General features: G+C 49.2%; 4 protein-coding genes across 4 annotated transcripts in view; 1 reads left to right on the plus strand and 3 right to left on the minus strand.

Annotated features, from left to right (window-relative positions):
• The first annotated feature begins 546 nt into the window (after positions 1 to 546).
• On the plus strand, positions 547 to 1,588 carry polr2j (RNA polymerase II subunit J). The gene is made up of 3 exons (XM_083907610.1): positions 547 to 734; positions 1,166 to 1,274; positions 1,410 to 1,588. The coding sequence occupies exons 1-3, from the start codon at positions 592 to 594 to the stop codon at positions 1,509 to 1,511; spliced, it is 354 nt and encodes a 117-aa protein (XP_083763736.1). The 5' UTR covers positions 547 to 591; the 3' UTR covers positions 1,512 to 1,588.
• Positions 1,589 to 2,751: 1,163 nt separating this feature from the next.
• On the minus strand, positions 2,752 to 6,381 carry LOC310942253 (deoxynucleotidyltransferase terminal-interacting protein 1-like). Its single transcript, XM_083907599.1, has 13 exons — positions 6,044 to 6,381; positions 5,890 to 5,960; positions 5,700 to 5,796; positions 5,103 to 5,201; positions 4,929 to 4,988; positions 4,789 to 4,845; positions 4,656 to 4,714; positions 4,494 to 4,536; positions 4,344 to 4,402; positions 3,979 to 4,039; positions 3,152 to 3,223; positions 3,016 to 3,071; positions 2,752 to 2,935 (listed from the first exon to the last, which is right to left on the minus strand). Exons 1-13 carry the CDS (start codon positions 6,119 to 6,121, stop codon positions 2,827 to 2,829), a joined length of 921 nt encoding a protein of 306 aa, XP_083763725.1. The 5' UTR covers positions 6,122 to 6,381; the 3' UTR covers positions 2,752 to 2,826.
• Positions 6,382 to 6,827: 446 nt separating this feature from the next.
• pcif1 (phosphorylated CTD interacting factor 1) lies at positions 6,828 to 13,465 on the minus strand. Its single transcript, XM_083907593.1, has 16 exons — positions 13,374 to 13,465; positions 11,929 to 12,087; positions 11,653 to 11,777; positions 11,249 to 11,374; positions 10,987 to 11,120; positions 10,748 to 10,902; positions 10,228 to 10,375; positions 10,005 to 10,088; positions 9,796 to 9,895; positions 9,535 to 9,697; positions 9,051 to 9,223; positions 8,888 to 8,974; positions 8,616 to 8,800; positions 8,433 to 8,526; positions 8,152 to 8,327; positions 6,828 to 8,066 (listed from the first exon to the last, which is right to left on the minus strand). The coding sequence occupies exons 2-16, from the start codon at positions 12,053 to 12,055 to the stop codon at positions 7,766 to 7,768; spliced, it is 2,178 nt and encodes a 725-aa protein (XP_083763719.1). The 5' UTR covers positions 12,056 to 12,087; positions 13,374 to 13,465; the 3' UTR covers positions 6,828 to 7,765.
• Positions 13,466 to 14,085: 620 nt separating this feature from the next.
• Positions 14,086 to 14,967, minus strand: part of LOC310942692 (haloacid dehalogenase-like hydrolase domain-containing 5) — a gene marked incomplete at its 3' end in the record, with an annotated part of 3,806 nt that continues 2,924 nt past the window's right edge. Inside the window, exons 8-9 of the mRNA XM_083908109.1 lie at positions 14,923 to 14,967; positions 14,086 to 14,247 (exon numbers count right to left, since the gene is read on the minus strand). The exon at positions 14,923 to 14,967 is cut by the window's right edge and continues 130 nt beyond it. Of these exons, the coding sequence (XP_083764235.1) occupies positions 14,086 to 14,247; positions 14,923 to 14,967 (207 nt within the window). The remainder of the gene's footprint in view (positions 14,248 to 14,922) is intronic.

Genomic DNA, 14,967 nt, shown 5'->3' on the forward strand with positions numbered 1-14,967 from the left:
TTTAGCTCAGTGCTAACCGAACATGAGCTCCGCTGTTAGCATGTTTACTGCGAAGAAACCATTGCTGAGCTGAACCGGGTCATAGACCGGGTTAAGTTATGAGGACTCACCGTGTGTGTGTCTCCGTGTGTGTCTCCGTGTGTGTCTCCGTGTAAACTCCCGCCCCCTGGTTTAAACCGCTGCTGCTTCTCTGCTGCAGCCAATCAGCGCCTGACTTTTAAAAACAAACCACTTCGTACTGACCAATGACGAGGCGAGCACAGAGAGCGCCGCGCTGTGATTGGTCGGAGCGGACGAGACTGATTTGACTGTGTATGAAGTGACGTCACAGCGTGGAAACAACTTCTGCCTGTGTCCAGGTGTCTTTGATGTCATGGCAACAATCGCTTTGATGTGTCACGTAATAAAGCGGTAGACAATGGACGGTTACATTTGATGTATTTATAGAAGTTTCGTAACAGAGACGCAGATACGCAGGAGTGTGACGTCACTGAAGACAACAGCACATTGCCAGACCGGAAAGGACGAGGTGGGAGTTTTATTGTGAAGCGGTGTTTCCGGTCAGCCCTGCTTGTCTCGCGCTCGGAGAAGATGAACGCGCCTCCCGCCTTCGAGTCTTTTCTGCTGTTTGAAGGAGAGAAGAAGATTAGCATTAGCAAGGACACCAAGGTTCCGAACGCGTGTCTGTTTACACTGAACAAAGAAGATCACACTGTGGGCAACATCATCCGAGCGTAAGGCTAACCGCGAGCTAACATACTGAGCTAACACTGGGAAACAACATCCGAGCGTAAGGCTAACCGCGAGCTAACATACTGAGCTAACACTGGGCAACAACATCCGAGCGTAAGGCTAACCGCGAGCTAACATACTGAGCTAACACTGGGCAACAACATCCGAGCGTAAGGCTAACCGCGAGCTAACACTGAGCTAACACTGGGCAACATCATCCGAGCGTACGGCTAACAGCGAGCTAACACTCTGCTAACACTAGAGCATCATCCGAGCGGAAGAGGCTAACAAAACAGCGAGCTATCACAGCTTTGATTGTGAAAGGTCCTTCAAGTCGTGAACGGAAGTAGTTTATGATCGCTGCTGCTTATTTGTTTTCACGTTGTTTAAAATTGTTTGTAAATGACATTGTGTGTGTGTGTGTGTGTGTTAGTCAGCTCTTGAAGGATCCTCAGGTTCTATTTGCTGGTTACAAAGTTCCTCATCCACTGGAACACAAGATCGTCATCAGAGTCCAGACGACACCAGACTACAGTCCACAGGTAACACAACACACACACACCAGGCTACAGTCCACAGGTAACACAACACACACACCAGACTACAGTCCACAGGTAACACAACACACACGTTTTCTGGGGGCTTTTATTTTGACGTGGTGTTTTATTCTTTGACAGGAAGCATTTACAAACGCCATCACAGATCTGATCAGTGAGTTGTCTCTGCTGGAAGAACGCTTCAGAGTCGCCATCAAAGACAAACAGGAAGGAATAGAATGACCTGGCCCCACCCCCTATGACATCACTTCCTGTTTTGTATATATTTTTTTTAAGAAATAAAGTCTGATGTCACTGTCTACTGTGTGTGTGTGTGTGTGTGTCACCTGTTCATGACTCCGCAGGTGAGATGCTTTTACATTTAAAACAGTGTTTCCTGGTCTGACCTGGGGTCTGTTTCACCAAGCAGGTTCAACAAACTCTGAGTCTAACCCTGAACTCTGAGTTGATCTACTCTGAGAAAGGAAACTCTTGAGTTTTCGGTTTCAAAACAGCTGATTTGAGTTAGTTTGTTCAACTCAGAGTAGTTTCACCTCGAGTTAAGCGCGTGTACCACAAGTATAAAAAGACAGTATTAATGGAGCCCCGTTTCGAGTCACCATGACAACGTGGAAGTGGAGGGTGACGTTATTCACCCACTGGAGTTGGAAAATATTAATGCGTGAGTTTGAGCAAGTTTTTAGAAGGAAGTGTAACAGCAGCAAAAGAGAGAGAGACGACGTCTGAGAGAGAGAGAGAACACTGATGATGATGAGGAAGTTTAAATGTCGTCCTTTGCACAATCACAATAATATTACAGAGTTGTAGATTATTAATTTATTAATTTAGGTGTAATCCCGCGGGGGAGAAGTGCAGTTGGCAGCAGTTTAATATGAAACATAAAAACATTGTTCAAACAGAAAATAGTCTCCACCTAATATAACTTGTAATGTAAACGCAGAACAGACGCAGAACTATACTACGCTAAAACTCTGCTGACTGAATGAATGAGGAAATCAAATACCGTGTGTGTCTGAAAGAGGGCGGAGACAGAGAGAAACTCAAGGTTAGTTTCAAAGAGCATGTTACCATGGTAACTGACCAAGAGCTTAAGTTGCCTCTCTCTGTGAAACAGGCCAGAGTTACTCCTCTTTCTCTGCTTTGACTTACCTCCCTTTGTCAAACGGAAAACTCAGTTTCCCTCATTTCAGGGTTAACAGACTCAGAGTTTTCACTAAACCTGCTTTGTGAAACGGACCCCTGGTCTCTCCTGGTCTCACATGGTCTGACCTGGTCTCTCCTGGTCTCACATGGTCTGACCTGGTCTCTCCTGGTCTCACATGGTCTGACCTGGTCTCTCCTGGTCTCACATGGTCTGACCCGGTCTCTCCTGGTCCAGGTGTTGAACAGATGTCAGACAAACGTCTTTGTGTCAAACAGTTTTTAATATTTCTTTTTTAAAATGTTGAAAAACAAAGGTGAACCAATCAGAAGACAGGATGGGGACATTAGGGGCGGAGTCACAGGTCATTAGGGGTGGAGTCACGGGTGAGTGGGGTCAAAGGTCAGCGTCTCTTTGTGCCTCCATCGCTCTCTTCATCTTCTCCACCATCCAGACAGGAACAGTGAACGGCTTCATCTCATCCATCTTCACATCTGGACAGTCCCTGCACACACGCACACACACAGTTACCATGGTTACCGTGGGGAAGGGTTACCATGGAGACAGAGGTGATGTCACACTCACTTATACTCGTCACTGTGAGACAGATCCTGGATGTCGTCTTCAATCAGCAGGTACGCCTGAAACACACACACACAGTAACACTGTTGTCATGAAAACATCAAACACAGTCACATGATTTAAAAAATAAAAGACTCACCATTTTTCCTCCTGTCGCCCTCATGTGGTGACGCTCTGCCAACCACTGTTTGTCCTTTGCATCTGCAGCGTACTGAGACACAGACAGACACAGACAGACAGGTGACAGAGAGACAGACAGACAGGTGACAGCCACAGGTCAACAGTGGACTAAAGATCACATGACTGTAGCTGAGGTTAAACAGCGCCCTCTACAGGTCAAAGTCTTGTCATCAAAAACACCTAAAATCATGTTGACAATAGAACTCACATCTTCATTTATGAGTCACAGGTTTGATCATGGATGTATTATATGAACTGGACAGAGCTCCGCCCACTTATATGAACTGGACAGAGCTCCGCCCACTTATATGAACTGGACAGAGCTCCGCCCACTTATATGAACTGGACATAGCTCCGCCCACTTATATGAACTGGACAGAGCTCCGCCCTCTTATATGAACTGGACAGAGCTCCGCCCACTTATATGAACTGGACAGAGCTCCGCCCACTTATATGAACTGGACATAGCTCCGCCCACTTATATGAACTGGACAGAGCTCCGCCCTCTTATATAAACTGGACATAGCTCCGCCCACTTATATGAACTGGACAGAGCCCCGCCCCCTTATATGAACTGGACATAGCTCCGCCCACTTATATGAACTGGACAGAGCTCCGCCCTCTTATATGAACTGGACATAGCTCCGCCCTCTTATATGAACTGGACATAGCTCCGCCCTCTTATATGAACTGGATAGAGCTCTGTCCAGTTCATATTATACATCCATGGTTTGAACAGGTCAAAGGTCAGAGCCTCTGAACTCTTTCATCAGCTGTGTGTGTTACCTTGAAGAGGTCAGCGTGTTTGATGTAAATCCGTCCTCTGGTCCCGCCCATCCCCAGAGCCCTGCAGTGACATCACAGAGGTCAGAGGTCACACAAACACACACACACACACACACACACACAGTAGATACTTTACACTAAACTGAAGAATTAAACCTGGACCAACTAGATAAACACGAGTTTACTGTGTGTGACAGAATCATGTGATGGTCGTCATGTGATCAAGCACTGTCTTCAAGGGTTATTGTCACATGACGACCATCACATGACGACCATCACATGACGACCATCACATGACAACCATCACATGACGACCATCACATGACGACCATCACATGACGACGTGTTAACCTGATGACACTCACTTGTTTGCTCTGGAGCCAAGAACAAATGTACTGCTGTCACTGAGTCTGGACGGCTCCCACTGTAACACACACACACACACACACAGCTAATTAGCATAGCCACATATTCACATCACGAACATGAAGTGAGGGAAGTGACCTGTCACTCACCTTTGGCCCCTCCCTCTTCACTGGCTCAGGCTTCGGTTTCGCTCTGGACACACACACACACACACACACACACACACACACACACACACACACACACACACACACAGGTCGTCACAGAGACAGTGAGGTCAGCTCCTGATGATGTCATCGTGTGATACTCACTGAGAAAAGGTCAAAGGTCGATCAGATGAACCAAACGCTGCAGCAGGACGAGTCTTTCTCTGACAACACAAAAACAACCGAGTCAAGAATCTGTGTCTGTCCTTCAGAGGTCAAAGGTCAAAGGTCAGAGTACCTTCTTCAGGAGTGGACTTCCTCTCTGAATGTAGTCTTCATCAACAGGTCTGGACCTCTGTCAGAACCAGAACCAGAACACCAGGATCAGGGTCAGAACCAGGACATGATTATGTGATGAGTCAGTGTTGAGGAGCAAACCTTGGTGGACATCTCTGGCCCCGCCTTCTTCACATCGCCCTCTGGAAACAGCTGTTTAGCCTGGTGAGGTCAGAGGTCACATGACAAGGTCAGAGGTCACATGACAAGGTCAGAAGTCACATGACAAGGTCAGAGGTCACATGACAAGGTCAGAGGTCAAACAGTTCAGCTTACATGTTCCAGAACGTTCCGACAGGTGTCTTTGATCAGCTGATCAGTCTGAACGTCATCGCCCACGTTTTCTTTCACGTTCTGAGCGGCTTTTTCAAAGAACTGAAACAAGACGAGACACCAGCTCACACCTGCTCACACCTGCTCACACCAGCTCACACCTGCTCACACCAGCTCACACCTGCTCACACCAGCTCACACCAGCTCACACCTGCTCACACCTGTTCACACCAGCTCACACCTGTTCACACCAGCTCACACCAGCTCACACCTGTTCACACCAGCTCACACCTGTTCACACCAGCTCACACCTGCTCACACCAGCTCACACATGTTCACACCAGCTCACACCTGTTCACACCAGCTCAAATCTGTTCACACCAGCTCACACCTGTTCACACATGTTCACACCAGCTCACATCTGCTCACACCAGCTCACACCAGCTCACACATGTTCACACCAGCTCACATCTGTTCACACCAGCTCACACCTGCTCACACATGTTCACACCAGCTCACACCTGTTCACACCAGCTCACACCAGCTCACACCTGCTCACACCTGTTCACACCTGTTATCCCAGGTCCAATAGAATCTTACCTTCTGGTACTTCCTGAACACAGCCATGATGTCATCATTAAAGCTGGGCTGAAGCACCGCCCTCAACGGGTCCATGGACATCTGAGGATCTGTGTAACTGTGCACACACACACACACACACACACACACACAGTGTAAACATTCACATTTAAACTGGTTTAAATGTGAACCGGTGTGAACTGGTTCTGACCTGACTGTCATGTGAGAGCGACGTCCTCGTCTGTGGATCTGTCTGTGTTTGATCATCATGTTCCACGGATTCTGTGACACACACACACACAGAACCACCGCCATCAACAACATCCGGTTAGCGTAAAGCTAAGCTAAGTTCCGGTGGTTCTTACCGCTCCGGGTCCTCGCTCCTGCTCCTGCCCGTCCTGCTGCAGCCAGTCCCGGCCTCCCTCACTGCGGTGAGCTCCCATGGTTCACGCGGTTCCGGTTCTGAAGACGCGGGTATGGGGAAAAAAACCTGCTACCGCGACTGAGCTAGGCTAACAGCAGCAGGAGCTAACGCTAATGTGATGGAGAGTGACGTAATTTTAGCAGAAAACACACACACACACACTCACGCGCACACACACACTCACACGGATGGTTATTAATAATCCGATCATTAAAAATCGACACAAACCGTTCGATGTTTGTTTCCACGAAAGTTCGGTCGCTTTGTTTCCGCCGTAGCACCCGAACATCCGGGTGTTTCAAAATAAAAGCACCGGAACACAAACATAAATTCTGTTTCAAATTAAAATCATATTCCAGGTGAATAACATGTCCACGTTTGTCTTTCAGTGTGAGACACGTGTGTCTCTATCACAGCATGAAATATTGACTAAAAATAAATATTAATTTCATCACAAAACTCAAAGTGCTAAAAAATCTCTAAATTCTTCAACTGTGTGTAAATATAAACATATTTTAAATGTGTTTATTTGACATCAGACACGTGTAAATGCAGTAGATTGATGGGATGTTTTGTGTGATTAAAGCTCTGAACTGTAGAGGGCAGTGTTCAGCCTCTTGTGAAGTTCAGTCTGAGATGAAAACAGAAGAGTCAAAGGTCACGAGTCACTGGTTGAATATATTTTACTGAGCTGCAGTTCAGCTGCAGACCAAGGACACGTTTATTTACATTCTGCAGTCGAGACGTTGTCATGGTTACCAGTGAACCAGCAACAAACTGGAGACAAACAGATGTTCATGGACCGTTGTCATGGAGACAAACGGATGTCTGTGGACCGTTGTCATGGAGACAAACGGATGTCTGTGGACCGTTGTCATGGAGACAAACGGATGTTCGTGGACCGTTGTCATGGAGACAAACGGATGTCTGTGGACCGTTGTCATGGAGACAAATGGATGTCTGTAGACTGTTGTCATGGAGACAACCCTCTCACAGCGTTTGTCTCCAGTTCTTAGTTCATGCAGAGATAAAATCTACAGTTAAACTTTTGACCTTCGACCCTTTGGTTTAGTTCAAACGAAGCTTTAAAAAAGAAAAAGTTAAATTATTGAAATAAAAAAACAGACAAAGATAAAGACATCACTGTACACTATCTACAGACGGCCAATCACAAGAGCCGCCACTGGCCCCGCCTCCAGGAAGTGGTGGTGCTTCAGAGGAGGCAGGAAAACTACGTCCGTCAGTCAACATTCTAACTCCGCCCACTCCCACCTCTCTGTGGATGCTCCACCTCCTCGTCTGCTGAATACTCACTTTCCCACAATGCACCTCTGCAGGACAATCAGTACTGATTGGCTACGCCATCATGAGGAGGCGGGGCCTGAGAGCAGGACGTCGCTGGATAGCTGCCTTATCAACCAATCACAAATCACTGAGTGAAAAGCTCTTTATTGCTGGAGCTCCTCCCCCTTTCCTCTGCTACAGATGCAGTGATGTCAGAGCTTCGACCAATCAGAAGAGTCCAGGAGAGTCAGGACCAATCAGAGTGAAGAACAGAGAGGTGGGAGGGGCTACAGGTGCTGGTGAGGAACAAGATGACGACCAGAGCAAAGTAACGAGAGAAAAAGAGGAGGGGCCTGGTCACACCACAAGCTCCGCCCCCCTACACAGCGGCCATCTTGTCTTGAGGACTGCTGCTACTGTTGTTGTTGCCGTCATGACTCTCTGGTGACGTCACGCTGCTCTGCGTCCTATCACAGGCCTTCGTGGTAGAGTCTTTGTCCTCAGGAGAGACGTGGGCGGGGCCAGGAGACGACAAGGAGGCGGTCCTGAGCGAGGAGGGGCTGAACGCCGCCGTCAGCTCTGCCAGACGCTCGGGAGTCGGCGCCCACTTCGCAAAACCCGCGTTGTTCTGAAGGAAGAGGACGGCCGTGCCGTGAGCGGCGCGGTAATACATCTCCTCTCTGTCAACGCAGTACAAGTACATCAGAGCAGTACAAGTACATCACAGTACATCACAGTACATCACATACTGTGCAGTATTAGTACCTTTTGCAGACGTGTTGACTTCCAGAGCGATACTCGTGTTCGTACGCCGGGACGTTGAGCTGATGACGCAGGAAACGACTTCCTTCCATACGAGTCAGCGCCGGGGTCACGGGGTCACGCCACTCTGGGACGAAGACGATGAACGACAACGGTTCTGAGGACTGGTCCAACAGGTCCTGAGGAGACAGACCACAGTGAGCAGACCACACCAGACCAGGTCTGAGCAGACCAGACTAGACTAGACCAGACTAGACCAGACCAGACCAGACCAGGTCACTGACCTCAAAGTGTGTCACCATTGCGTCCATCAGCTCCTCACAAAACGGTGGATTAGCTTCAAAGGAACCACTGACCGGAGTGAAGGACAGGAAGGGCCTGAAAACACACACACACACACACAGTGACTGCTGATCATGTGACTCATCACAGGCCCCGCCCCTCTCTTTAGCCACGCCCCCTCTCACCCTCTGGATCCAAAGAAGCCGTCGACGTCGGGGAAGGCGGAGCTAAACTGTTTGAAGTAACAGTTTAACGGTGACGCGAAACACTCGAAGGAAACGGAGAACTGTCGATTCAGAGCCTCAAACACAGTGACGGGGAGCGCCCCCTGCAGGCCGGTGCCTTCATTAGCACCACTGCCAAACATCTCCTGCACACACACACACACACACACACACACACACAGTGAGTGACATGAGCTCAGGCAGCAGCTGATTGGTGGACAGAGTCAGCTGACCTGGTATCTCTTCAGGAGGCACCAGACTCTGGACAGGAACTTCTCAAAGCGAGGGTCATCGATGCAGCTGTACCTGTACAGGAGCTCCTGTAGGGGGAGACACAGGTCAGGGGGCGGGGCATGGTGTTGTCATGGTAACACCCACACACACACACACACTCACCAGTTTACTGAAGTGACCTCTGTTCACCTTGACCATCTCTCCTCTGAAGCGCAGACATGCCACGTCGTTCTCAAAGTGAAGCTCCACCCGGGGGAGAGGCGGGGACGACACAGACAAACGCACCGGGTAACAGTAGACCAGGCGGGGGGGCTGCTGAGGGGACGCACACGCCTCTGCACACACACGCGCGCGCACACACACACACACACACACACGTTACACACTGTCTGTCTGTGTGTGTGTGTGTGTTCACCTGTAGGGGGCAGGCCCTGCAGCAGGCTCTGCAGCAGGCTCAGGTGTGTGTGTGTGTGTGTGTCTGTGTGTGTGTGTGTGTGTGTGTGTGAGTTCACCTGTAGGGGGCGGGTCCTGCAGCAGGCTCAGGTGTGTGTGTGTGTGTGTGTGTGTGTGTGTGTGTGTGTGTTCACCTGTAGGGGGCGGGTCCTGCAGCAGGCTCAGGTGTGTGTGTGTGTGTGTGTGTGTTCACCTGTAGGGGGCGGGTCCTGCAGCAGGCTCAGGTGTGTGTGTCTCAGACGTCGGCTGTATTCTGAGGACAGTTGGTAAATCTTGGAGCAGATTCCTTCCACAGAGTCTTTGGCGACGGCGGTGACGTGAGGACCACACTGCTGCCTCAGGTGTTCCAGCCGGTCCTACACACACACACACACACACACACACACACACACGTCAGGTCACGTGTCAGCAGCAGATCTACTGGTAGGTCAATGTGGGGGTCAAAGGTCGTCACCATGTAGTCCTCTTTACTGGCGGAGTGATCTCGGCGCAGCCAGCTCATCGTGTCCTCTGCGTTCCACTTCACCACCTTCCTACTCTCTGGACTTGCGTTCCTGTACAGGTCAAAGGTCAACATCATCACAGCAGGATGACTCCTGACCTTCATCTTATTTCAATAGGATATAATGTCCTATGACCTATGACCTATGACCTATGACCTACCTGGAGTCAATCATCTTCTTTGCAGCTTCAGCATATTTGAAGAGAAGCTTCCGGGCCTCCTCCTTATACTTAATACGAGACAGTCTGAGGACACAGAGACAGACAGGTCAGACACAGACAGACAGGTCAGACAGGTCTGACAGACAGACAGACAGACAGACAGACAGACAGACAGACAGACAGACAGACAGACAGACAGACAGACAGACAGACAGACAGGTACCTGATGGGGATGTCGTTCATGACCTCCCTGAACATGGACGGTGAGATCACAGGGTCACAGTCACTGGGTAGTAAAGGGTCGTGACCTTTGTCGATCACTTTCCTCTCAAGTAACCAACGGTTAAAGGACTCACGAGGAGGGTCAATACCTGAGCAGACAGACAGGTTAGAGACAGACAGGTTAGACAGAGAGGACTGTATGTGTGTGTGTGTGTGTGTGTGTGTGCCTTCTCTCTGGTAACACAGCTCATGGTAGTGTGTGTGTGTGTGTGTGTGTGGACCTTCTCTCTGGTAACACAGCTCATGGTAGTGTGTGTGTGTGTGTGTGTGTGTGTGTGTGTGTGTGTGTGTGTGTGTGTGTGTGTGTGTACCTTCTCTCTGGTAACACAGCTCATGGTAGTGTGTGTGTGTGTGTGTGTGTGTGTGTGTGTGTGTGTGTGTGTACCTTCTCTCTGGTAACACAGCTCATGGTAGTGTGTGTGTGTGTGTGTGTGTGTGTGTGTGTGTGTGTGTGTGTGTACCTTCTCTCTGGTAACACAGCTCATGGTAGTGTTGCCTCAGTTTAGTGACCAGTTGCGCCCTCTGCAGTTCTATCTCAGGGTGGGGGGGCAGCAGGTTGGCGGGGGCGTGTTCTCTGATGACAGCGTTGGTCTGAACGTCCAGATCCCAGTAGATCCTGAACAACAACAACAACAACAACAACCATCACTGTAACACAGGAACACAGGAACACAGCGAGGGGCGTGGCCTCAACACTCACACTGACGGTCTGTAGGGGGCGGGGGCTGGACTTGGGGTTGTGGGTGTGGCTGATTGTGTTTGTTTGTCTTCAGGGGCGGAGCTCCAGGGTTTGAGCCCGGGCGTGCTGGGGGAGATGGGTGTGGTGGGTTCTACCTGAAGACAGAGCGTTACATCACAGGTGGTTTAATCTACAATAGATAATCAATAATCTATAATCAATAATCTACAATAGATAATCCATAATCCAGAACAGTCACCTGTAGGAGTTCCCCATCATTTACCTTTGTTCTTTTCAGGCTGTTAGGCCCCGCCCCCTGCTCCTCAGAGCTCCGCCTCTTCCTCTGTCCGTTGCCATGGTTATTGTCTCCACCCTCTGCAGGAGCAGCATTCAGACCTAAAGGATCTGACTGTACACAGACAGACAGGTCAGACAGACAGGTCAGACAGACAGGTCGGAGAGACAGGTCAGACAGACAGGTCAGAGACAGGTCGGAGAGACAGGTCGGACAGACAGGTCAGACAGACAGGTCGGAGAGACAGGTCAGAGAGACAGGTCAGAGAGACAGGTCGGAGAGACAGGTCAGACAGACAGGTAGGAGAGACAGGTCGGAAAGACAGGTCGGAGAGACAGGTCAGACAGACAGACGCGTGTCCAAACAGGAAGTGACCAGGTCAGGTGACTCACAATGACATCATGCTGACCCAGCACTGGCACCTCCCACAGGCTCTGATTGGTGAATCTGTTGAAATAATACGGACGGTTCTCCCTCCGAGACCAGCACTTAGACCAGCCCGCCTGGACCAGCTCATCTGAGACAGGTGAGAGACAGACAGACAGGTGAGAGACAGACCAGCACTTAGAGCAGCCCATAGAGACAGACAGGTGAGAGACAGAAATGTGAGAGAGAGACAGACAGGTGAGAGAGAGACAGACAGGTGAGAGACAGACAGACAGGTGTACCTGGGAGCTCAGGTGGTTTGGTGATTCCAGATGGAGATGGGGGCGGCCCCTGAGAGGAGGCGGGGCCAGAGGGAGACATAATCATGGCCGACTCCCCCTTCACCGATCCTTGGCTGTCATTGGACATTTCAGCTGCTCGTCAGAATGACATCGACCTGCCTGAAGAGGAAGTGATGTCACAGACGTGAGGTCACAGACGTGAGGTCACAAACTTAAACTCCGTGTCAGTAAACTTACTTAAACTCCGTGTCAGTAAACTTAAACTCTGTGTCAGTAAACTTAAACTCTGTGTCAGTAAACTTAAACTCTATGTCAGTAAACTTAAACTGTGTCAGTAAACTTAAACTCTATGTCAGTAAACTTAAACTCTATGTCAGTAAACTTAAACTCTGTGTCAGTAAACTTAAACTCTATGTCAGTAAACTTAAACTCTGTGTCAGTAAACTTACTTAAACTCTGTGTCAGTAAACTTACTTAAACTCTGTGTCAGTAAACTTAAACGCTGTCAGTAAACTTAAACTCTGTGTCAGTAAACTTAAACTCTATGTCAGTAAACTTAAACTCTATGTCAGTAAACTTAAACTCTATGTCAGTAAACTTAAACTCAACTGTAGAACTTGCAGTTGAGTTTACAACTGCAAGTTGTAGGAAGTCAAAGAAAGGAAGTCATCAGGGTGAAATGCACCCGAACTAGACTGCATGTTAGTTCTGTTGTTAATCTGAACATCAACATTAACAAATCAAATCGCTCTTTATTTACATTCGTCTGTGGTGACTTTATCGACACCTACTGTTTATCTTCATATTATTCACCACAGTGAGAGAGCGCCCGCGCACACACAGACACACACACACACACACACACACACACACAGGTCGTTCGGTGTAAACAGGAAGTGAAACGGTATTATTGTTTGTGTTCAAACGTCTTCACACAGAAGAGCGCCATGGTTACACGCATGCGCATTTAGAGCTTCTCCGACAAACAGGGAGGTGTGGGGGAGGAGGGAGGAGGAGGGAGGAGGACAGAGGGAGGAGGAGGGGGAGCAACAAAAGGCTGCGGCTGCTCCTCCGGAGCCCGGGCTTCACTCAGGAGCTCGGCGGCTCCTCCGGAGCTCAGCGGCTCTCCGTGTCGATGCTTCACGGACTCAAAGTGCGCTAAAGTCGGTCTAAACCCACGCGCCGTGAACCGTGACGCCGTTAACGCCGCCGTTAACGGCCATTTCACGCGCCCGCGCGAGACGACAGCTGCCGTTTAGGCGCCACTTCTCTCACAAGATGGCGGACACGCCCCTGCCACAGCGCACAGCGTCCTGCACAACATTCCGTCTCCGCTCTACCAACGCGAACTCTCCGCGCGCCAGAAACCCGGTTTACCGGCAGACCGGGACCTTCCGCCGCGTCTGCGTGCGGTCGGCTCGGCTCTGCGGGCCGTGTGCGCTTACCTTCAGCGGTTATATTCGGGACAGTGGAGGTTCTGTGCGCTTGTTTCGGCTGCTCCGCTCCGCTCCCTCCCCGCCTGCTCAGACATCTTTACAGGGTCCCGGGCTGAGCCAGTGCGCACGCGCAGCGGATTCACGGCTTCCGGTAGTCAAGTGTCCGCTTCCGTCCGCCATGTTGAGAAGGTCACAACAGAGAAGCACGTTGTGTTTCTGATTTAATCAGGAATTCATTTATTTTAAGAGAAAACAATGAACATTTTTGTCCTTTGTGAATACAAGACACAAAACTAGTTTAATACAAAGTCCAGCGCCTTGATTTATGGTTAGATTTTCTTCTGCATCGTCTGTAGTTTGAATATTATAGTTATTGTTGTTGTTGTTGAATGTTCCACGTTTTTCTTTTTCTTCAATTTAACGACTTGTAATGAAGATGTTTCTCATGAAGTTCTTATTTATTCTTGTCCTTGAACTGATAGTTGCAGATATAATCACATATATATACAAACATATATATATATATCAGATTTAAAGTGGCTGAGGTTAATGAAGTCTGAGAAAATAAAGACATAAAATAACAAACTTTATTAAAGAAGATTTTCATACATCAGTGAAATAACTGTTAGTTTTTAGGACGTCAGCTGATCTCATTAGTTTCACACCTTTATTATTTTAAACTTTGAATGACTTTGAAATAAACTGGTTCTGCTGCTGAAGGTCAAAGGTCAGAGAGCAGCAGGTCCACGGCCGCCTCCACGTCCTCCACCACATGACTCGGTTCCACCAAATCTGGGTCCAGGACCAGGTCTCTGTGACCATGGAACACGGTCTCTGACTCTGTGCTTGTCCTGGAGCGAGGGTCAAAGACGCCGGTGCACACCTGAGGGTCACATGACCACAGTCAGACACATGACCACAGTCAGACACATAACCACAGTCAGACACATGACCACAGTCACATGACCACAGTCAGACACATGACCACAGTCAGTCACATGACCACAGTCACATGACCACAGTCAGACACATGACCACAGTCAGTCACATGACCACAGTCACATGACCACAGTCAGACACATGACCACAGTCAGTCACATGACCACAGTCACATGACCACAGTCAGACACATGACCACAGTCAGTCACATGACCACAGTCACATGACCACAGTCAGACACATGACCACAGTCAGTCACATGACCACAGTCAGACACATGACCACAGTCAGTCACATGACCACAGTCAGACACATGACCACAGTCAGACACATGACCACAGTCACATGACCACAGTCAGACACATGACCACAGTCACATGACCACAGTCAGTCACATGACCACAGTCAGACACATGACCACAGTCAGACACATGACCACAGTCAGTCACATGACCACAGTCTGACACATGACCACAGTCAGTCACATGACCACAGTCAGACACATGACCACAGTCAGTCACATGACCACAGTCAGACACATGACCACAGTCACATGACCACAATCAGTCACATGACCACAGTCACATGACCACAGTCAGACGGTCATACCAGTACATACCAGTATGGAGCGACACTGAGCAGCAGTGGATACCAACGCCTCTTC

Source organism: Microchirus variegatus (assembly GCF_963457635.1).
Source record: "Microchirus variegatus genome assembly, chromosome: 21".
NCBI lineage: Eukaryota > Metazoa > Chordata > Actinopteri > Pleuronectiformes > Soleidae > Microchirus > Microchirus variegatus.